Source organism: Hemitrygon akajei, chromosome 2, assembly GCF_048418815.1.
Source record: "Hemitrygon akajei chromosome 2, sHemAka1.3, whole genome shotgun sequence".
Lineage (NCBI taxonomy): Eukaryota > Metazoa > Chordata > Chondrichthyes > Myliobatiformes > Dasyatidae > Hemitrygon > Hemitrygon akajei.
Window position 1 is genome coordinate 184,027,750 of NC_133125.1, and position 25,224 is coordinate 184,052,973.

General features: G+C 43.7%; 1 protein-coding gene across 1 annotated transcript in view; it reads left to right on the top strand.

Moving 5' to 3' along the window:
* The window catches only part of LOC140721584 (uncharacterized), a 113,791-nt gene that overhangs the window by 23,121 nt on the left and 65,446 nt on the right, over positions 1–25,224 (top strand). Inside the window, exons 6-8 of the mRNA XM_073036407.1 lie at positions 4,231–4,332; positions 6,446–6,559; positions 19,142–19,243. Of these exons, the coding sequence (XP_072892508.1) occupies positions 4,231–4,332; positions 6,446–6,559; positions 19,142–19,243 (318 nt within the window). The remainder of the gene's footprint in view (positions 1–4,230; positions 4,333–6,445; positions 6,560–19,141; positions 19,244–25,224) is intronic.

Genomic DNA, 25,224 nt, shown 5'->3' on the forward strand with positions numbered 1-25,224 from the left:
TTCCTGAACCCACCTAACAAATTCCACCCCATCTAAACCCCTTGCGCTAATGAGATGCCAATCAATATTAGGAAAGTTAAGATCTCCCATCACAACAACCATATTATTATTTCACTGTTCCAGAATCCGCCTCCGTATCTGCTCCTTGATATCCCTGTTACTATTGAGGATCTATAAAAAAAACACCCAGTAGAATTATTACCCCTTTCCTGTTTCTGACTTCCACCCACGCTGGCTCAGTAGACCATCCCTCCATGACTTCCTCCATTTCTGTAGTCGTGACACTATCCCTGATTAGCAATGGCACACCCCCACTTTTTTTTGTCTCCTTCCCTGTTCTTTTTAAAACATCCAAAGCCTGGCACACTCAGAAGCCATTCCTGGTCCTGAGACATCCAAGTCTCTGTAAAGGCCACAACATCATAGTTCCACTTAATGATCCATGCTGTAGGTTCATCCGCCTTGTTTATGAAACTCCTTGCAAAAAAAAAAGAGACACATCTCAAACCATCAGGCTGAGTGCATCTTTGTTCTAACATCTGCCTATGCTTCCTCACAACTTCCCTACAAGCTGTTTCTCCTTGTATTTCAACATCCCCATCCTCCTACGCCCCTGAAAATCTAGTTTAAACCCTCCCCAATGGCATTAGCAAACATCGCTAACAGGATATTGGTCCCCCTTTGACTCAAGTGCAACACGTCCTTGTTGTCACACCTGCCCCAGAAGAGGTGCCAATGATCGAAAAATCTGAATCTTAGAGCCTTGTTCTAATCTTTCAGCCACACATCTATCCTCCACCTCATTTTATTCCTATACTCAGTGTTGAGTAGCACAGGCAGCAATCCTGAGGTTACAACATTTGAGGTCCTGCTTCTCAGCTTCTTTCCTAACTTCCTGTATTCTGCTTTCAAGACCTCCACCCTTTTTCTACCTGATGTTGTTGGTACCAATATGTATCACAACATCTGACTGCTCACCCTCCCTTAAGGATATTGTGGATGCATTCAGAAACATCGTGAACCCTGGCACCTGGGAGGCAATCTACCATCCTTGTTTGTGCGCACAGAATCATCTTTCTGTCCCCCTAACTATGGAGTCCCCTATTACAGCTGTCATCCTCTTCCATTCCTACCCTTCTGAGCCACAGGGCCAGACTCAGTGCCAGAGGCATGGCCACTATTGCTTACCACAGGTAGGTTACCCCCCCCCCAACAGCACCCAAAATGGAGTACTTATTGTTAAAGGGGACAGCCACAGGGGTGCTCTCCACTACCTGATATCCTCCCTTCCCTCTCCTGACGGTCACCCACTTATCTGTGTCCTGTGGCCCTGGGGTAAATACCTGCCTATAGCTCCTTATTAACTCCTCACTCTCCCTAACAAGCCGAAAGTCATTGAGCTCCAGCTCCAGTTCACATAACTTGGTCTTTAAGGAGCTGCAGCTCAATGCACCTCGCACAGATGTGGCCATCAGGAAGTCTGGAAGTCTCCCGGATAACCCACATTTGGTACCCAGAACAGAAAACTGGCCTCACAGTCATACCAACTATTCTTGTTAGAGGGAAAAAAAAGTAACCTACCTCATCCAGGCCCATCCTCGCCACGGCTCCGATGAGCCAAAGCCCTTCTACTCTGACTTGTACTACTCTGATGACCACTCCTTCCATGACTGCTCCACTAGACAGTGTCTCTCTTTCATTTCGGGGCTTTCTCAGCATCCTTGCGCGTTGTTGAGCTACTGTGTCTGTGCACTTCTCCCCGACCTGGGCAAAGCTCTCTCTCTCTTTGAATTGATTGGTCCACTACTAATACTTCCTGCAGTTCCACCAAAATCTACTGAGGAGCAGTATTTCTTATTCCACATTGAGTCCCAAGAGCTGCAATAATGAATTCATCAATTTCAGATAACCAGCCATTGCAGTTTATGTTCGAACTGACCACTTCTGATACAAGATTAGAGTGTGTAACCATAACTCTGTTTTCCATTCTCCAGAGATGCAGAAATGGAAATCTAGAATTCTTTTTTATTCCAAATTTCCAGCAACTGCAGTGTATCGTACACCGTTGTTTTTCTTTCTCTCTTGTAATTCTCAGGATTTCTCTCACTCTTCTCTGTGACTAGAAGCATCAAATCTCTGCACAAATGCTGCTTCTACTGCTGAGTACCTCCAGCATTTTCTCTGATACACTCAGTGACCACTTTATCAGCTCCCTCCTGTACCTAATAAAGTGGCCACTGAGTGTGTGTTCATGGTCTTCTGCTGCTGTAGCCCATCCACTTCAAGGCTCGATATGTTGTCTGTCAAAGGTGTTCTTCTGCACACCACTGTTGTAACACGTGGTTATTTGAGTTATTGTCAGCTTCCTGTCAGCTTGATACAGTCTGGCAATCCACCTCCAACCTCTCTCATTAACAAAATGTTTTTGCCCACAGAACTGTCGCTCTTTTTTATTTCCATTTTGGACCATCCTCTGTAAACTCTACAGACTGTTATGCATGAAAATCTCAGTAGATCTGCAGTTTCTGCAGGTTCAAACCACCACATCTGGCACCAACAATCATTCCACAGTCAAAGTCACTCATTTCTGCCCCATTCTAGTGTTTGGTCTGAACAACAATTGAACCTCATGACAATGTTTGAATGCTATTATACATTGAGTTGCTCCCACATGATTGGCTGATTAGATATTCACATTAACGCGCAGGTGTACAGGTGTACCTAATAAAGTGGCCACTGAGTGTATTTCAGATTCTCAACACGTGGGGTTTTCCAGTCATTATATTGTTTTGGACACATTGTGTTCAGCTCCAGTCACCAGGCAACCGGATGGATTTGAATGACCAGACAGTGATGTTGCCATGGCTGAGCTGCAGGATTTTGCTTTTATTTAAATGAAGAGAGGTGGCGTTGGGAGATTTCAAAGTAGGAGGATCAATATCTGAGGAGAAGGAACCATTAACAATGTCAGTTAACATTTGCCCTGGAAGAGAAGTTGGCAGTGAAGAGGATCAATTGAACAAGAAGGGGCAGGTTTAGAACGGGGATGGTACATCAAAGTTCAAAGTACATTTCTTATCAAAGTATGTGTACGATATACAACATTGAGATCCGTCTCCTTACAGGCAGCCACAAAACAAGGACACACAATAGAACCCATTAAAAAGAGATCGTCAAACACCCGATGTGTAGAAAAAAATACAAACAATAAAATTAAACAGATAACATTCAGAACTGAAGTTGATGAAAGTGAGTCCACAGACACGAAGCCTGACACAGACACACGGTGGCTTTGTAGAGAAACTGAAATTAGAACTGAGATGGGATAGAATCCAGTGAGAGAGAGATGCAATTTCAACACCAGGGCAACAGGAACATTTGGGAACATTGATCCAGTGGGCAAAGGGATGGGAGGGAACCACAGAGACAGGTGGACAGTCTCAGTCACACCCATCGATGGGCATCGAACATGTTGTTGGAAGCAAAATTACAGAGACAAGAGCAAATCAGGGATTATCCTTGCACTTCAGGTTAATCTTTGAACAAATAATTTAGTGATGGGGAGGAAGACTGATGATGCTGAATCAGGTGCAGCTGGATCTGATGGTTTAGAACAGAAGGGCGCTGAGTAGGCTACGGTCAATAATGGAAAACTCTGAACATCCTCTACATAGCACCATCCAGAGAGAGAGAAGCAGTTTCAGTGACAGGTTACTATCGATGCAATGCTCCTCAGACAGGATGAAGAGGTCAATACTCCCCAATGCCATTAGGCTTTACAATTCAACCGCCAGGACTTAAGAACTTTTTAAAAGCTATTATTAATGCTTTTTGAGATAGTGATTTAGATGCATATCATATTTTTTACTGAGTTAAGTATTGTATGTAATTAGTTTTGCTACAACAAGTGTATGGGACATTGGAAAAAAAAGTTGAATTTCCCCATGGGGATGAATAAAGTATCTATCTATCTATCTATCTATCTATCTATCTAGTTCTCACCAAGGACATTTACTGTTATGTCTTTTACATTTGGGGGAGATGAGATGGAGGATTTGCCATTGGTAATAACTGGGGTGAGAGAGTAACGGTTAAAGTGGGGTCAACGGTGGGATTGTGATTGCTTCCTGGGGAGCTAGCATTGATTAATGTCCAGAATGACCTCCGGCATCATAATCAGTCTGCATTTATTGTTAACGGCTTTCATATTCTTTTTTTATTTCTCCACAGGACGTCAGGGAGATGCATTTTATTTTCTAATCCTGTGGATCTGTAATACTTTGTCACTTACCGCCCTATACATTGCATTAATTTATTGGATTGTGGTTGAAGGTACGTGACCAATACTCTTATCATTCACAATTGTTTAATTCAAAATTCTTTAATGTAGTTTGCTTAAACACAAATGTTAAGGAGAACAAAATAATTCTAGAATGATGCAGCTAAATAATACAATTTAAATAATAATAATATTCACATCAGAACCCATGGTATTGAGGTGGAAACAGATCAACCCTAATCCTGAGGGGCTGCTGATGTGCCAGATTTGATTGAGGTTTAATTGTGTTCATACAATGATATCACAGTGTCAGCACACAGAGACCAGTAGTTTATTGTCTCTGGGTTAGTTTCCTGGAGTCTCTACCCAGTTCCCATCATGAGAGATTCCAGTGGGATGCTCAATATCAGCCTCTCAGGACAAGCTGAGGGGAGTAACTACAGGACCCACATCCCCCAAACCAGTGCGAGGGAAGTGTTGCATTTTCAGAAGTCTGGTCTTGGCCATTTAAACAAGTGATGGGGACTTCAGACGGTGTTACTGAGGCTACATTTACTCACTGAGAGGAGACCATGGCAGGTAGTCAGGAGCATCTCCAAGTTCCAGTCTAATGACACTGCAGTTTCCCGACAGGAGGATGTTGTACAGGAAATGACATCACCATTGTTCCGGATGTGGAAACCCCATTAGGGTGTGAGGATGACCACTGTACACAGCACACTATTGAATTTCTGTGGAGAGCATTTCCACTCTGGAAAAAGTAAATCCCAACTGTAAAATACTGAATCAAAATGGTGCTTTGTAAGGAAATTTCTGTGGTAACGTTTCTCAGTCCCAACATATGGAAATCGCTTCCATCTACCATTAATATCTTGAAAACTCCAATTACACCTGAGTAAACGGCAGGGAATGCAGTCCTGGTCTGTGTAATCTCTGATAATTTAACACTCCAGTACACCTCTGCCTTTGGATGAGACATGAAACCAAGGGACCATTTATGTTCCCTGGGAGAATGTAACGGATCACCTGGTGCTATTTCCTAAAGAGAAACAAAGTTCTCACTAGTATCCAAGAAAATAATTCTCCCAAGCAGCATCACTAAAGCAGATTTAGCTTGGTTGTCAGAGGCAGAGGTGGCAATGGATGACAAATAGTGTACTGCAGTGATTGGTGCCCTGTCCCCTGTTGTTTGTCATTGACGTTAACGATTGGGACAACAATGTAGGTGACATGATCAGTAAATCCACGGACAACAGCAAAATTGGTGTGATAGTGGACAGTGAAGAAAGTTGTCTAAGTATAGAACAAGACCAAGATCATCTGTGTAATTGGGCATAGGAATGGGAGATGGTAATTAACTTAGGACAAGTACATAGTTCCCTGGAAGTGGTGACACAGACAGACAGGATTGTAAAGAAGGTGCGTGGTGTGCTTGCCTTCATCGGTAGGGCATCGAGTACAAGGTTGAGACATCACGTTACAACTGTACTATCTTTAGTCAGGCCACACCTAACATTCCAACTACAAACATCTGGAGTGATGGAACTGGTGACAGTGACTGACATGTCTGAGTGTTCGATGAATGCCATGTACAGCTTTCTCTTCTCTGATGGACTGTTGACCACATCATGAAATAAGGGTAATTATGTTGCAATCATGTAGTATGCCTCTGCTGAGAAATTTCCACCAGTGAAGAATTGGCATCGAGCTCCAGTTATGAACAGCAGATGCTACGGAAACTGGTCAGAATTGGAATGCATATTTCAGCAACTTTCCATGAAATTTATGTGGATGTTGGAAGAAAGGAACTATGGACCTTAATGAACTCCTTAAGGTCTGGCCATTGAAACCAGAAGGAGCAGCCAGTGCAGAAATTGGCAGCAGGTGACATATAAAGACTGGGCCAGAAACCCACATGGAAAATAGAGTGGGTACCATGAATTATTCACTCTGGCCTGGCACTGCAGTTCATTGTCTTGCTAATCTACTACAGGGTCTGATGGTATAGGTCTGGGTCACAGGTTAGCATACTGGGTGGGAATTGGCATGTTCCCTTCACTGGGACATCAGTGTAAGAGTTTGGTTGTTGCAACCACTGGAAGTTCTCTTGACATTTCTTTGGAGATTTGTTCCACGTTTTTTTATTTGATTTATTTTTAATTGCAGGCCTTTCCCCAATGGACTTTGTAGTGATTGGTGTGATGATCATTGGACAGCAGCTTTCTTCACTTTATACCAGAGCACTTCTGTATGTGAGGAAGATAAGGGAATTACTGAAAGGTATCTGTCATTGTTTAATACACGTGGGTATAAATTTGCAAACAAGTGAAATGTGACATATTTTCAAAAAGAAAAAGAAATCAAGTTAAATCTTCTCTGAATTATCAACACCCTGTGCCAACTCCTGTCCTGTCCATTCCTCTACATTTGGGTGAAGTTGTCCTGTTCATTCCAGTTAGGAGCTGATGTTTTGCAGTGACATAGAATGTCTGGAAATATTTGGGAATTGTCTCTGAACTGACTCCAGAGAGTCTTTAATAGAAAGGACCCTGAGAGGAGCTGACTCAATTCATTTGTGTTTCACATTGCGTTGAACTTCAATGTAACACAAAATCAGTTTGGAGCTGAGGATCGAGGGAAAGGCTCCCCCCATGATCCAGACAGTGGCAATGTTGGGAATGGGTAGGACACTTGTGTCTCACTTGGATACTTACAAGAACATTTTCATTCAAAAGCAGCTTTCAACTCTGTGGCTTTTACCCCCAAGTTCTTTTTCAGCTTATAAAACATCAAAGTTCAAAATATTGTTATTCCTTCCTCATGTCCTCATTCAGGAACTTCCTGGACAAGCCCACTTCACAAATAAACTTTCAACACAGATTATAGTTCAAGATTTAGTAGCAAAATCTCCAGCTACTGGCATTAATATAATGAAAAGTACTGTGACACTTCAGAGGCAAATTGCAAAATAATACGTCAGCAAGTCACAGGGAACAATAATGATGCCGGTGACCCTGGACTGAACATAGAGTTCGGTTTGAAAGGAGGAGCACAAGTGCACAGTTTCAGACAGGGAAACTCAGAGTTTGGTCTTTGTGTAAATCAAAGCACACACACCAGTGGTGGAGAGATGAATATCAGGAGTTCACAGGAGGAGAGAGCTTGAGAAGTGCAGAAATTTCAAATGCATCTGGATTAAACCGTTGCAGAACAGGGTCAGGGAAAATGAGGTATAAAGATTTAATGGGTTCTGAGAGCACAGATGAGATTTTAATCATTAGGCATGATAACAGGACACCTAAAACAAACATCCCTGAATCAGCAAAGATCAACATGGTTTAGTGAGAGGGATATCATGTTTGATCTATTTATTGGCCTCTTTTTACAGTGATAATATGCTGTGGGTAAAGGTGGATCAAATGCGTTTAGATTTCCAGTGAACGTTTACTATGGTGTCATATCAAAGGTTATTGTAGAAAATGTAAATTATGGTGCAGAATGTTGGCTGACAAACAAAAAGAAGGCAGTCAGCATAAATGGGTCATTTTTGGTTAGAAACATAGAAATATAGAAAACGTACAGCACGATAGAGGCCCTTCAGCTCACAAAGCTGTGCCGAACATGTCCTTACCTTAGAAATTACCTAGGTTTACCCATAGCCCATTACCCATACAGATACCCATAATTACCCATAGCCCTCTATTTTTCTAAGCTCCATTTACCATTGGAAAGCTGAGCCTACTGGGCCTGAACACCTCCCTCTGCAACTGGATCCTAGACTTGCTGACTGGGAGACCTCAGTCAGTCCGGATCGGGAGCAGCATCTCCAACACCATCACACTGAGCACGGGGGCTCCCCAGGGCTGCGTGCTCAGTCCACTGCTGTTCACTCTGCTGACCCATGACTGTGCTGCAACACACAGCTCAAACCATATCATCAAGTTCACCGATGACACGACCGTGGTGGGTCTCATCAGCAAGAACGACGAGTCAGCTTACAGAGAGGAGGTGCAATGGCTAACGGACTGGTGCAGAGCCAACAACCTGTTTCTTAATGTGAACAAAACAAAAGAGATGGTTGTTGACTTCAGGACGGCACGGAGCGACCACTCCCCGCTGAACATCGACAGCTCCTCGGTAGATATCGTTAAGAGCACCAAATTTATTGGTGTTCATCTGACAGAGAATCTCACCTGGTCCCTCAAGACCAGCTCCATAGCAAAGAAAGCCCAGCAGCGTCTCTACTTTCTGCGAAGGCTGAGGAAAGTCCATCTCCCACCCCCCATCCTCATCGCATTCTACAGGGGTTGTATTGAGAGTATCCTGAGCAGCTGCATCACTGCCTGGTTCGGAAATTGCACCATCTCGGATCGCAAGACCCTGCAGCGGATAGTGAGGTCAGCTGAGAAGATCATCGGGGTCTCTCTTCCTGCCATCACGGACATTTACACTACACGCTGCATCTGAAAAGGAAACAGCATTATGAAGGATCCCATGCACCCCTCATACAATCTCTTCTCCCTCCTGCCATCTGGGAAAAGGCTCCGAAGCATTCGGGCTCTCATGACCAGACAATGTAACAGTTTCTTCCCCCAAGCTATCAGACTCCTCAGTACCCGAATTCTGGACTGACACCTTGCCCTATTGTCCAGTTTATTATTTATTGTAATGCCTGCACTGTTTTTGTGCACTTTATGCAGTCCTGTGTAGGTCTGTAGTGTAGCTTTATCTGTGTTGTTTTCTTTTACGTAGTTCAGTCTAGTTTTTGTATTGTGTCGTGTAACATCATGGTCCTGAAAAACATTGTCTCACTTTTACTATGTACTGTACCAGCAGTTATGGTCAAAATGACAATAAAAGTGACTTGACTTGACTTGACCTGACCTATCCAGGAGTCTCTTAAAAGACCGTATCACTTCCGCCTCCACCACCACCACCGGCAGCCCATTCCACGCACTCATCACTCTCTGCGTAAAAAAAAAAAACTTAATCCTGACATCTCCTCTGTACTAACATCCTGTTGTCAGGATGGAAAAGTGGATGCCATTGTGTTTAGTTCTGGGTACACAGATTTTTATAATTTTCTGTAATGTTCTTGCTGAGGCAAATGAAGTTTCCAATGATATGGTGGTTAAATTTGACACCAGCATGAAGAGGAAAGTAAATTGTGATATTCAGGTTTGCAGTTTCCAAAGGGATAGAGTCATGAGAATGGGCAAATCATCTGACAAATGGAGTGTAAGGTGGCAGAATGTGGAATTGTTCATTTTGTCAGGGAAAACGAAGGAGTGTATTATTGAAATGGGGAGAGGCTGCAGATGCAGAGGGAGCTGGGTTCACTGGGTATCTTTAGCAACTGGGACAATTTCAGCTTCAGCAAGTAATCAGAGAAGGTATCAGAATGTCACATTTATTGTAGAGTGAACTGACTATACAAGAGTTAAAATTATCTTCGGTTAAATAGGATACGTTCTAGTTTATTGTCATCTGACTGTACATAATACAACCAAACAAAACAACATTCCTTCAGACCACGGTGCACCCATAAAACACATCTCACTGCATAGAAAACAAAATATTACCACAAATACATTAATAAAACATAATTCAGAGTGCATGTAGTGTGCAGCACAGGTAAACAGTAAACAGCTTGCTGAGGGGGAGCAGTTTCAAGTTGCTGGGTGTCAACATCTCTGAGGATCTATCCTGGCCCAACATCTTGATACAATTACAAAGAAGGCATGACAGCGGCTATATTTCCTGAGGAACTTGAGGACAGCTGGGATGTCACCAAAGACACTCACAACTTCCTACAGATGCACTGTGAAGAGCTTTCTAACTGGTTGCATCACCGTCTGGTGTGAGGGTCACTGTACAGGATCAGAATAAGCTGCAGAAAGTTGTAAACTCAGTCAGCTCCATCATGGGCACCAGCCTTTCCAGCATCCAGGACACCTTAAAAAGGCAATGCCTCAGAAAGTTGGCATCAATCATTAAGGCCCCACCCCCCATCATTCAGGATATGTCCTCTTCTCATTGATAAGATCAAGGAAGAGGTAGAGGAGCCTGAAGACACACACTCAATGTTCCAGCTCTGACATGACAGTTCTGTCAGCCTTGTGTTCCCCTGATTTGGAATACCCAGCAGTCAAATGCTATCCCTTCTTTTTACCTCGGGAGTTCTCCTCTGTAATCCTTACCACAGCCTATATACCAGCAACGGCCAACTATAATCACGTAATCATGACACTGCATGATGTCTCCTGCAAACTAGAAACAGCCCATTCCAAATCATTTCAAATGATAGAGATTTCAACAAGGCTTGTTTGAAGAAAAGCCTGCCAATGACATCCAGCATACCACCTGTAGCACCAGAAGTCCCAAAATACTAGACCACTGCTGCACTGAGATAAGAAATGCCTACTGTTCCTTGCCCAGACCACTATTTGATAATCATATCACTTGGCTAAACTTCTACCATCTGCATACAGACAGCGGCTACAAAAGCAAAGCTCCAGAGATTAGAACAGCAAAGAGTTTGTCATGGGAGACTGAGGAGCGTTTATGGGATTACTCTGAAGCAGTAAAATGGGCCATGTTCAAGCGCTCATCTAGCAATCTGAATGAAAACACCATGGTTGTAATGGACTTTTGTGAATCAGCTGTAGATGAGTGTGTCTCTACAAAATCATTCAGAGTAGTCACAAGCAATCATTCAGTCACAAGCTCTGGATGAACCATGAGATCCAAAATTTGCTGAGGGCCAGATCAAAAGCATTCACGTCTGGAGACCAAGAAAGCAACACGAAGGACAGATATGATCTCTGAAAGTCATTTCACAGGCTAAGTTGAAGTTCCAAACCAAACTTCAATCAACGATACGATTCTCGACAGCTGTGGCAGTGTTTGAATGTTATCACCTCTATAAAGTTAAATCAAGTGACATGGGAGACAACAAAGCTTCACTTCCAGATGAGCTCAATGTTTTCTCTGCTCATGTTGACCATCAGAACATGGAGGAAACATCGTAAACTCCCACATCCCCCAATGATTTGAAGTGTGGTTTGTCTTCTGGAGGGTGAATCCCAGGAAAGCGTCTGGACTGGGTAACTGGCCACGTACTAAAGACCTGTGCTGATCAACTGTCTGGTGTGCTCACTGAGACCTTTAACCGCTTGCTTCGGCAGTGTGTGGTACATCAAGCAGGCTTCAATTATATTGGGGTGTTCAGGAAGAGCGTGGTAACCTGGTTCACTGACTGTCGCCCAGTTCCACTGAGGTACATCGACAGTGATGACGTGTTTTGACAGGTTGGTGATGAAACATATCAGCTCCTGCCTGAGAGGTGACTTGGATCCTCTCCAATTTACATCCGGAGCAACAGGTCTACAGCAGATGCCACCTCATTGGCTCCTCACTTAATCCTGGAACATCTGGACAGCCAAATGCATACATCAGAATGGTTATAAGAACAAAGAACAATACAGCACAGTACAGGCCATTTGGCCCACAATGTTGTGCCGACCCTTAAACACTGCCTCCCATATAATCCTCCACCTTAAATTCCACCATATACCTGTCTAGTAGTCTTTTAAATTTCACTAGTGTATCTGCCTCCACCACTGACTCAGGCAGTGCTTTCCACGCACCAACCACTCTCTGAGTAAAAAACCTTCCTCTAATATCCCCCTTGAACTTTCCTCCCCTTACCTTAAAGCCATGTCCTCTTGTACTGAGCAGTGGTGCCCTGGGGAAGAGGCACTGGCTGTCCACTCTATCTGTTCCTCTTAATGTCTTGTGTACCTCTATCATGTCTCCTCTCATCCTCCTTCTCTCCAAAGAGTAAAGCCCTAGCTCCCTTAATATCTGATCATAATGCATACTCTGTAATCCAGGCAGTATCCTGGTAAATCTCCTCTGTACCCTTTCCAATGCTTCCACATCCTTCCTATACTGAGGCAACCAGAACTGGAGACAGTACTCCAAGTGTGGCCTAACTGCATCATTACCGCGCAACTCTTAAACTCTATCCCTCGACTTATGAAAGCATAAGCTTTCTTAACTACAGCTGTATTATTAACTACAGCTCAGCATTCAGTACCATCATCCCCTCAAATCTAATCAGTAAGCTACAAGACCTTGGCCTCACCCTGTGCAATTGGATCCTGAATTTCCTCACTTGTAAATTCCAGTCAGTTCAGATTGGCAACAGCATCTCCTCCACGATCTCCATCAGCACAGGTGACCACAGGGCTGTGAGCTTAGACCCTGCTCTACTTGCTTTACACTTATGACTGTGTGGCTGAGCACAGTTCCAATGCCACATTCAGGTTTGCTGACAACACCACTGTCACAGGCCAAATCAATGAATCTCAGGGCTGTATATGCTGATATTTATGTACTTTGATAATAAAGTTGACTTTGAACTTTGAACAGTTGGCACTCTGTCAAGACCCTCAGGATTTTCACGTAGAACAGTACAGCACAGGAACCGGCCCTGAGGCAGAGTGTCTGTGCTGAACATGATACCAAATCAAACTCATCCCTTCTGCCTGAACACAATCCATATCCCTCCATTCCCTGCAGATTCTTCTGCCTGAACACGATCCATATCCCTCCATCCCCTGCAGATTCTTCTGCCTGATCATGATCCATATCCCTCCATCCCCTGCAGATTCTTCTGCCTGAACACGATCCATATCCCTCCATCCCCTGCAGATTCTTCTGCCTGAACACGATCCATATCCCTCCATCCCCTGCAGATTCTTCTGCCTGAACACGATCCATATCCCTCCATCCCCTGCAGATTCTTCTGCCTGAACACGATCCATATCCCTCCATCCCCTGCAGATTCTTCTGCCTGAACATGATCCATATCCCTCCATCCCCTGCAGATTCTTCTGCCTGAACACGATCCATATCCCTCCATCCCCTGCAGATTCTTCTGGCTGAACACGATCCAAATTCCTCCATCCCCTGCAGATTCTTCTGCCTGAACATGATTCATATCCCTCCATCCCCTGCAGATTCTTCTGCCTGAACATGATCCAAATTCCTCCATTCCCTGCAGATTCTTCTGAATGCCTTTTAAATGCCTTCCCCACCTCTGGCAGCCCGCTTCAGACACTTGGCACTCTGTAAAATAATTTGCGCTGGACATCTCCTTTAAACTTTTACCCATGGGAAAAAGACTGACTGTCTACCCTATCTATTCCTCTCATAATGTTATAAACTTCTGTCAGGTATCCCCCCACACCACTCAGCCTCTGACACTCCATGTTTACCCAACCTCGCTTTGTAGCTCATACCCACTAAACCAGGCAGCATCTTTGTAAAACTTTACTGCACCCTCTCTGAAGCCTCCACAGCCTTCCTACAACTGTGCAAAAAAAAAAATGCACACAATATCTGTACAATGTCTGCAACTCTGCCAATATTCTTTTTAGTCATCAGAAAAGTTACCATCTAAATTTCCATCCAAGTCACTTCTGCATTACAAACAACAGAGGTCCCAGCACAGATACCTACAAAACACCACGAGTCACAGACCCCCACCCAGAATAACAACTATACTGAAGAGCGTGGCCTCACTCTTCCCGTGGTTGACCCTGGACCCGATGCCAACTCAGACTGGTTGCAGGTGCTAATCAATCTGCAATCTGATCGTGAGTCTGAGCAGAAGATGACGACAACATCCTTGTACATAAACACCTCAATGCCAAGCAAAATCACCCCTGTTATGCTCTTCTTCGTCATCCTGATGGATTCAGCAAAACTTTTTTATGCAGCCCACAAACAGGAGAGTCGGCAACTTTCTGATGGAGAAGCTGTCTGTTTCCTAACATTGATTGGGACTGCATTACATGTGGAGCAGATGTGTAACATTTCTGATTCCATCCCTAAAACCCACTTTGGAGCAGCACGAGATATTCCTGCCAGGTACAGCACAGGATCACCTGTCTCAACCCGACTTGACCCAGTTAGTGATGGCCTTGAAGAGGACCTTATAATCAATGGAGAAAGTGATCTCCAATTTCTGATGTCCTCCCTCTCCCTCTCCTGCCTGTTGATGAGGATAACATTACTCTTCCTCATGTATTCAGACCTGCTGCCAGTCAGAACCAGAGCGTTCTACACTTCAAGCAGGTCCAGACCCATCCAGTCCTACAGAGCCGAGTACAACTGAGACAGTAACCTGTCACTTCTGGGACTTTTATTTCAGCAAAGGAAGAGATGGAGCCAGTCAATTCCTCCAGGGACATCAGTTCATCCAGTCTTTCTTGCCTGCTGTTGTCTAAGACCTCTGTTCTAGAGAACAGGACATTCTGGGAGGCTGTGCTATCTGTGCCCTTTCTGTCATACAAATGAACCACTTTGAATGCATTAATCTATTCTCTTCAATAAGGAGTCCATTGTAGATTGCAGTGATCCAGATGTGGCTTCACAGGTAATCCAAACGTGGCTTCATATGACTCCATTAGAAGCTGCAGGGCCAGACAACAGACCTTAAGGGGTGCAGAGGGATTGTCCAACCCAGCTAACACAGGTCTTTACAGACATCTTTAACATCTCTCTGAAACAGTTCACTGTCCCTGCAGGTTTCCAGGCAGCCACCATCATTTCAGTGTCCGAGAGAGACAGTAATTGGCCGAATTGATTACCACTCAGTGGCACTGACCTCAACAATCATGAAGTGCTTTGAGCAGCTGGTAATGGATCGTATGAAATCCCACCTTCCAGCTACATTGGACCCTTCCCAGATCACCCACCACTCAAACCACTCATGTCAGAGAGTTAACCATAAAACACACACCTTCTCCTTTTGCCTTCCCCGAGTCAGCAGTTGGGTCCATTCTGTGAATCGTGAATCCCTCTGGTCTGTCTGCTGCATCCGGCGTGTCTGGAGAAAGCCACGTTTCCATAAAGCATACAATTGAGCCGACTCTCAGCTGCCTCTGATGCAGCAGTCTTGCCCTCAGATCCGTGATTTTGTTCTCCAGTGACGGCACATTTGCCAACAGGATGCCGGGTAGAGGAGGCCTCATCCCCCTGTGTTTCAGCCTGGCTTGGATTCCCCTCTCCTGCCTCACTTTTGGTAAAGGCGATGAGCATTGATAGTGTGGATAGTCAGAGGCTTTTTCCCAGGGAAGAAATGGTTGCCACAAGAGGACACAGGTTTAAGGTGCTGGGGAGGAGGTACAGAGGAGATGTCAGGGGTAAGTTTTTTACTCAGGGAGTGGTGAGTGCGTGGAATGGGCTGCCGGCAATGGTAGTGGAGGCAGGTACGATAGGGTCTTTTAAGAGACTTTTTGGATAGGTACATGGAGCTTAGAAAAATAGAGGGCTATGGAGAATCTAGTAATTTCTAAGGTAGGGACATGTTCGGCACAACTTTGTGGGCTGAAGGGCCTGTATTGTGCAGTAGGTTTTCTATGTTTCTAACCAAAAATGATCCATTTAACAAAAGCAGCCCAGCAGCATCAGAGAATACCTGAATCAGCTGCTGAACAACAAACAATGGCAGGATTTCAGTCTCACCTCCGATGCCATGTTTTCATTAAAACGCTACAGCACACTGTATATGTACTTCAATTTTTTTTGGTTTTATTTAAGGTATAAAGCAATCAGCATTGTAAACTTGTTCTGGTGTTAGATTATCATTAATGACGATTTTCACAAACCTATCACTGAATCTCTCTGCTGCTTCGTGATCAGAAGATGCTTTATTATTAGAGATAGTCAGCTTGGCTTTGAGCGTGATAGTTCATGTGTAACTAATACTTTAAGAGCTTTTTGAGGAAGGTACCAGGAGAATGGGTGAAGGCAAGGCAGTGGATGTGGTCTACGTGGACTTTAGCAAGGCTTTTGACCTGGTCCCACTTGGGAGGTTGGTCAGGAAGGTTCAGTCTCTTGGCTTTGAATTTGTCGGAACCTCTCCCTAGTACCCGGGCCCCACTGCCAGTGATCACTGCGGGCCTAGATTTAGCTGCCGTAGAAGCCATTCTCGACCTCTCCAATTTGGCTCAGTGCTTAGAGTGATCCCTCCTCATACCCCGGTTAGCTGGATGGGCATCAGAACTCCTCTGTCCCGTCTCCTTCCTTCAAATTGTTCACTCCACGCAGCACGGCCCCAGCTCCAGCAGCGCACCAGCAGGGCACATCCGGTGAATTCGCTTTGCCTTCACTCGCTTCATCATCGCTTGCAGAGGTGGTTTACCACAATTTATTGAAAATAAAGTGTTAGTAATAATGGTTTTAACCAAATTTCTTTGCTTACAAACTAGTAATAAGTTATCACATGCCTTCTGTAGCGCCATCTTAAACTGGAAGGTTGAAAGGTCGAAAGTGTAAGGTGAAAGTTTAAGAGAAAACTTGTTAGTTCATAGGTTTGTCCGAGACTGCAATGAAGTGCCAGGGCAAGTGGTGCATGAGAGGTCAATTTCAATGTTTAAGGGAAGTTCGGATAGGTACATGGATGGGAGGGGTATGAGGGCTCTGGTCCGATGCAGGTCGATGGGAGTAGGCAGTTTAAATGGTTCAGCATAGACTAGATGGGACAAAGGGCCTGTTCCTGTGCTGTACTTTTCTATGACTCTATAGGTCCTGGCAACATCCTTACGCAAGTCTGCTGTGCACACTTTCCAGCTGATGGCATCTCTCCTGTAGGACGGTGACCAAAACTGTTTTACTACTGTAACAGGACAGGGAACCCAGACATTCAAACATCAAATTTCCCACTGACTTAGGAGATGCCAACAAGGATTTGTAACGAGGAAAGGTAGGCTGGTGATGGAGAAACTCAATTACAATGACAGTGGGAATCTTGAAGTTGGGTGTGGTGTTGGAGAGTGGTTAGTGGTTGGTCTATGAGAGGGGTAATGTTGGAGGTTTAATAGTCGGAAGATCAGTCCAGTCAAGTTTGTTCACATTCAGTGCTGGAAGGGAAATTCGTAATGAATGGAAGGTATGCTTCATGGGTAAGTTTAATGTGAGGAAGTAGTGGGACTGAGATAAAATTTCATGGTGGGGCAACAAGGACAAAGAGAAAGGAGAGAGGCTGATGAATAGTCTGACCCACAAGTCTCCATGGAGACAGGAGACTGATGACACTGGGATCAGGAACAGAAAACAAGTTGCTGGAGGAACTCGGTGGGTCAGCAGCATCTGTGAAGGTAAAGGGGTTGCACACACAAAATGGCCCTGCCGAAGGGTTTCGGCCCGAAACATCGACTCTGCTTTTTCCTGCCTGGCCTCCGAGCTCCTCCAGCATTTTGTGTGTATTCCTCGGATTTCCAGCATCTGCAGATTTTCTCTTGTCTGAGGTAAAGGGGTTGTGAACATTTCAGGTTGAGACCTGATGCAGCTTGTTTTATTTTTACACAAACATTCACGGTTTGGTTCATATTGTTGAAAAACATATTTGATTTGTTGTTAAGCACAGATGTTGCCTAATAATATGTTTTACTATATGTTAAGGATTTTTTCCTTTTTTTTAACTGGACAGCTGGTTTTTTTCTGGTAGTTGGTTTAGATTTTTTGTATAATAAAATTATTATTTTCAATTTTATGTTTAAATTTAATCTATATAGATGGGGGGTAATTATACCTCATCTGTGATTTCAATATATTGTAGTCGATATATTATATATCTTATATATTATATGCCTTACTGTACCCTGTATTCTTTTATGTAAGAAATTAATAAAAGTATTGAAAAAGAAAGAAAAACATCAAGGTGATGACCTGGGGGATAACTTTGGATTCTAGTTCATCTTTAAACTGTCAGAGGGCAAGAGCTGAATGTTGTGGTGGTTGGTTAAACCAGTTTATAAGACAATGTGTTCGGGGCTGTTAATCTTGAGTTTATAGTGATGGAAGTTGTGCCAATGGGCAGAGTCTCAGGTGAATAAGTTATAGTTATAATGGGGAAAGGGGATTTGGTGACGTAAAGAGGGTTTGATTCAACACCTCAGTAACTCTTGAGATGCGGACTATAAGGTTGAGAATTTGAAACTGCGTTTGTGAGGAATTTGAGAAAAAATATCTTTTTCAGTAATGTGGGGTCTGAAGAGGGTGGGAACTTTGGTGGCTGCAAATAAGAAACCAACTCCCCATCTCTATCTTGAGAGCAATTGGAAATGAACTAAAACCACTACAAGAGAGGTGTCCTTGGATCGTGTGCACTGCTCACCACTGGATGTCCTGGACAACCTCTCCCCTTATCTGTATTAAATATCCCAGCATTTGGACAGTTCAGCCTGTACCCTTGAGCTGTTTAGTTTCAATGTTGGAATAAGCCACTGCCTGATGCTGTGAGCAGCTGTTCCAGTCTTCGGCATCAGAACAGGATTCACAGTCAAACAGTGGAACCTCAGTGTTACAGCTGGGGTTGGTTTTTGTTAACACTGGCAACTTGATGTCAGTCTCAGCCCTTGAGATCATGAGGGAATACAGCAGAGAATATCGACAGTGGGCTGTTGCCTTATCTGCTGGACATGTCCAGAGGGAAGCTGCAGTCTATCCGTTTCCACATTCACAGTCACTGATTGAGGGTTTATCTAAGTTATCAAATGTAAAACAAATCCTGGTAGCAGCCACAAACTGTGTTTTGTGTCTCTCTGAGCTCCCCATTTGCTGCAGTGGTGAGTGAACTCCTGAACCTCCTTCAATCCAAAGCTCTGACATCTGATCCATTTCAGAGTTGTTTGGGTTGCTTGATGTTTAGGACATGCAATATCATCACCAATCGAAACAACCTGAGTCAAGCTCTGTTACCGGGACATTTGTCCATTGATGCATGTGTTACATCATTTATGTTGTGTGGTTATCAAATGTTGTAAATTTCTTTTTATTTTTGAAAAGGTTCTCAGATGATCACAATTTGGTTGAAGTTCAAAGCCATCTGTGATATTGTCCTCTTCAATTGTTTCATCATTGCCTGGATTGTCAGCAGTTCAATTTTAGGTATGTGGTCAACTTGTATGAAAATGATGAACTCAGTTCTCTGCTGGGTGGTTGGAATGCATTGAGTATCTCAGTCAGTACATTGTAAGATGCTTTATCAGGACCACCAGCATCTGCAGTCCTCAGCCCCACAACTGGGTGCAGGGAAACCTGCTGGAGGTTCAGACAGTAATGGCCAAACATCAACAGTTCAGAACCACCAGAAACACAGCACAGGTCAGTTGAACACATACAGGTCAGATAAATCACTGGAGGGCACACAGTTAAACCGGACTGAGTGATGGAACTTCCAGAAAATATTTCATGAAACGCCTGATATTTCATATCATATCATATCATATCAGTCCCTGACATCATAAAATCCCAAGGAAGGGAAGGTATGGCGATAATTTGTGGCTGCTGGAATTCGCAGGAGGTGACCAATTGCATCCACAAGATCTGTGTGGAGGCTGTAACTTTTACAGAATCTGGGGCTTGTTCCTTGGGGATTAGACAGCTAAGAAGAGATATGATTGGAGCTTTGAAGATATTAGTGCTGAGTGATCTCCTGATCTCAAAATGTCCTTATACATTGCTCCATGTCCTTCTCCCTGATGAATACGATGCAAAGTATTCGTTCTGTACCTCACCTCCATCCTCTGACTCCAGGCACACATACACTCTTTTAATCTTGAGTGGTCTTACACACTCCCTCATTTTCCTCTTACGTATAAAGTATGTATTAAATGTGTTAGGTTTCTCTTTACTCCTACTTGCTAATGACATTTCATGGCCTCTTTTAGCCGACCTTATCCCCTCCTGCAGCCTCCAGCCTCAGGGATCCTGTCTGATCTTTCCTTCCTAAATTGGACCTTTCCAGACTGCAAATTTTGTTGTTTATTCTGCATTTTCGGTGTTTGATGGTGTTTTGTTTTAATAGGCTCCACTGGGTTTCTTTGTTTTGTGGCTGCCTGTTAGGAGATGATCTCAAAGTTCTATGTACTATACATACTTTGATAACAAATATACTTTGAACATTGATTTTTTTGAAATCTTAAATTAGCTTATTTTCTTTTTGACTAAATTCAAAACCCTCTGTCATCCAAGGTTCCATTACCCTGCCATCCTTGTCCTTTCTCCTGACCGGAACATGCCAGTCCTGAGCTCTGATCATCTGGTCTTTAAACAACTGTCACATCATATGTGAACTTGTCCAATAACAGCTGCTCACAACTAACTTCCCCTAGCTCCTCTTTGTTAATGTCATCATTTGCCTTCACCCAAGTTCATACTTACCCACCAGATCCAGACTTAGAAATAATTATAACTTAAAAGGTAAGTAGTTGTGAACACGAAAGCCAAATCGGCCTCCTATAAAAAAACAGTCACCTGTCCGGGCTCATTTCCCGTAACAAGGGTCAGTATGGTCCCTCCTCTGCTGGGTAAATCATGTACTGTTTCAAGAAACATTCCTGAATGTACTGAAGAAACTCTGCTCCATTTAATCCTCCTGCATGAAGAAAATTTAGTCTATGATGGGGAAGTTAAAGTCACTCACTATAACAACCCTGTTGCTTTCACATCTTTTTATAATCTGTCTGAGTATCTGTTCTTCCGTCTCTTGGTGACTATTGGAGGACTCATTGTGTAAGTAAAGATGGTGCCAGTGAGGCACAGTGATGCAGCAAACAAAACTGCTAACTGTTCTATTAACTTCCCCAAGCTCCTCTCCAATGATGTCATAATTTGACTTCACTCAAGTTCATACATTTCCACAAGGTTCAGTGGATAAGCCCTCCAATGTTTCCTCTCTGAGCGCAGCTGTGACCCTCTCCCTGAGTATTAATGCAGACCATCCACTACTTTTACATCCCTTTCTATCTCAACTCAAACATCCAAACTCAGGAATGTTGAGCTACTGGGTCTGCCCCTCTTACTATCAAGTCCTGTAACAAACACAACACCAGAATTCCATGTACTGATCCAGGCTCTAAGTTCTTCAGCTGTACACATAAGACAAACTTCAGTCCATCAACCCCTCTGTGTTCATCATCCTGGCCATGTCTGTCCCTTTGCATAGACTTGCTCATCATAACATCTACCTTCCCCTCAACCCCTCCACTTACTGCCCTGCTATACTGTTTCCTCTCAACCCCACACACCCTAATTTATACCAAATTCAGTTTGAGACTGGTGTTTTGTTTGACTATTGGGAATTGCTTTCCCTGAAAGGAAATACATGTTATTGTTTGTTAATTTAGTTGTGATAATACCACTTTGTGTGTTGAGTGTGAGCTATATGTACTGTGTTGTGCCGCTTGGTCCAGGGGAACATTGTTTTGTTCGCTGGTATACATGTACATGATTGAATGACCATAAACTTGAACTTAAACTTGGAAACACTGTCATGTTCACTAAGGAAATTGGACTCATTGCTGTGAGCACTGATCACCCTGTTTTTTGGACAGGATTTCCATGTTGGGGGTGTGTGATAAAATCATTCCTTGTGTCACACCCTCCTGCAGGGAACTGCATGGTAATTGTACCACACTGGGCAGTGCCGGAACCAGTGGGTTTTACCATCACTGCTCCTGCAGCTGTTAATTACCGACCTTTATCTTCAAGGCTCCCAAAGACCCTGACAGCAACTGTAGATTCTGCTGGTGCTGATTTCTGTTTCTTCTCCCCTCCAACCTCCCAGACTCCTCATTGACTCTGCTGATGCCATCTCTTTCAGTTTGACTATTTGAGTGAGTGGGATGCAGATTTCCCAGATGTGTGTCTAGATCTGGGTGAATCTGGGTCCAACCCCCACAAAATCCCATTAAGTTTGGAGTGTAAAGTTGGGACATGATCCCATTGAAGAGCTTGAGGGGGTGAATTGTCAACTCCAGTTCCAGTGCTCTGAGTATCTTCAGTAAAATCTGAATAAGCTGAGAATGCTCAGCAGGTCAGGCAGCATCTGGGGAGAAAGAGAGTAAATGTTTTAAATTGATGAGCTTCAATCAGACTGGGAAAACTTAAAATGTGAAAATCACTTCAGTGCTGAGAAAGGTGAGAGGAGCAGAGCAAAGGACAGTGTGTGATAGTTGAGAGATCAAGCGGACATTTGGAAATTAGTATCAGCCTGGCTGGTAATTGTAGCCCCAGTAACACAGTGATCTCTGTGAGTCTCAATGTCCATCATTTAATAACAGTGTTATAATGACTCACATACATTGACATCACAATGACGTCACAGTGTCAGCTGACGTATGAGGCAGAAGTTTATTGTTTCTGGGTTCACATCTTCAAGTCCCAACCCAGCATCATCATGAGAATAGGAGGGGTTTCAGTGAGAGGCTCACCATCACCCAGTGAGGGCAGACAGATGAGGAATAACTGTGTCTTTAGTGCTGAGCAACTCTGAATGCTCACTTTCAGAGACTTCCACTTTTGGATAAGACCATAAGATATAGGAGCAGAATTAGGCCATTTAGCCCATCATGTCTGCTCCATTATTTCATCATGGCTGATCCAATTTTATTTGCAGCCAAAATCATCTGCTTTCTTCCTGTGTCCCTTCATGCCCTGACCAATCAAGAATCTGTCAACCTCTGCCTTTAATATACACAAAGGCATGGACTCCATAGTTGCTTGTGGCAAAGAATTCCACAGATTCACCACTCTCTGGCTAAAGAGGTTCCTCCTCATCTCCATTCTAAAAAGACAGCCTCTACTCTGAGGCTGTGTCCTCTGGCCTTAGACTCTCCCACCTGAGGAAACATCCTCTCTACATCCACCCTTTTCACCATTCGATAGGTTTCAATCAGGTCGCCCCTCATTCTTCTGAATGCTGGTGAAATCCAGTCCAGAGCTGTCAAACACTCTTCATATGACAAGCTATTCAATACTGGAATCATTTTCATGAACCTCCTTTGAACTTTCTCCAGTTTCAGCAGATCCCTTCTCAGATAAGTGGCCCAAACCTGTTCACAATACTCCAAGTGAGGCCTTACCAGTGCTTTATAAAGCCTCAACATTACATCCTTGCTTTTAGTCAAGTCACTTTTATTGTCATTTCGACCATAACTGCTGGTACAGTGCATAGTAAAAATGAGACAACTTTTTTCAGGACCAATGGTGTTACATGACACAGTACAAAACCTAGACTGAACTACGTAATAAAGAAAACACTGAGAAAGCTATACTAGACTACAGACCTACACTGGACACAAAAACAGTGCAGGCATTACAATAAATAAGAAACAGGACAATAGGGCAAGGTGTTAGTCCAGGATTTGGGTATTGATGAGTCTGATAGCTTGGGGGAAGATACTGTTACATAGTCTGGTCGTGAGAGCCCAAATGCTTCGGAGCCTTTTCCCAGACAACAGGAAGGAGAAGAGATTGTATGAGGGGTGCATGGGGTCCTTCATAATGCTGTTCCCTTTGCGGATGTAGCATGTAGTGTAAATGTCCGTGATGACGGGAAGAGAGACCCCGATGATCTTCTCAGCTGACCTCACTATCCGCTGCAGGGTCTTGCGATCCGAGATGGTGCAATTTCCAAACCAGGCAGTGATGCAGCTGCTCAGGATACTCTCAATACAACCCCTGTAGAATGTGATGAGGAATGGGGGGTGGGTGGAAGATGGACTTTCCTCAGCCTTTGCAGAAAGTAGAGACGCTGCTGGGCTTTCTTTGCTATGGAGCTGGTGTTGAGGGACCAGCTGAGATTCTCTGTCAGGTGAACACCAAGAAATTTGGTACTCTTAACGATCTCTACCGAGGAACCGTCGATGTTCAGCAGGGAGTGGTCGCTCCGTGCCCTCCTGAAGTCAACAACCATCTCTTTTGTTTTGTTCACATTAAGAGACAGGTTGTTGACTCTGCACCAGTCCATTAGCTGCTGCACCTCCCCTCTGTAAGCTGACTCGTCGTTTTTGCTAATGAGACCCACCACGGTCGTGTCATCGGTGAACTTGATGATATGGTTCGAGCTGTGTGTTGCAGCACAGTCGTGGGTCTCTTTTTGGTGCTCTTTTAGTCCTATATTTTAGTCCTCTTGAAATGAATGTGAACATCGCAATAGCCTTTCTCACCACAGACTCAATCTATAAATTAACATTTAGGGAATCCTGACGAGGACTCCCAAGTCCCTTTGCACCTCCGGTTTTTGTATTTTCCCTTCATTTTGAAAACAGCCAAACCTTTTATGTCATCTGGCACACAAAGTATTCCATCTGAAATTCCTTTGCCCATTCTCCCAAGTTTGTCCTGTTTAAGTCTTTCTGTAGCCTCTCTATTTCCTCAAAACTACCTGCCCCTCCACCTATAACGTATCATTTGCAAACTTTGCAACAAAGATATCAATTCCGTCATCCAAATCTTTTTCTGGGAAGACAGAAGTGTTCACTTGGTGTTATTTCCATAAGAGTGAAAAAGTTCTTGTCGGTTTTGGAAGAATTAATTCTGTGAACCAGCATCACCCAAACAGCCTGTCTGGTTTCTATCCCATACTGTTTGTTCAGTCTTTCTCAGTTCAGACTGGATACCTCATTCCCTCCAGCACGGTCTGCACTGAAAGTACTTCACTGGCTGAGACTTGCTCCTGGACCAGAGAGGGGTGAAAGGTGCAGTATTATTGGAGGTTCTTTTTTGAGTTGGAAAAAAATAATTGTGCCCACACACGCACAAACTGGCTGATTTTTTTTTAAAAATTATGGGGTTTCATTGACTACATATTGAGAACACGAGAAACAGCCAAAAACACAATCCTGTTCCCAGCAATTTGCAACATGAGTCCCTGATATTAGACAAAAAGTAACTGGTGACAATGAGCATTATGTATGCATCAAATAGCCATATGCACATCTATGTTCCCTCCAAAAAACATCATTGTCTCTTTGAATGTACCCCTACCACATCACTGATATCAGCCAGAAATCCCTCTTACAAAAGTAATAGGAAAAATTACTTGACGAAGTGTGGAATGGAGCCAGTAAGCAATTGCATCGACT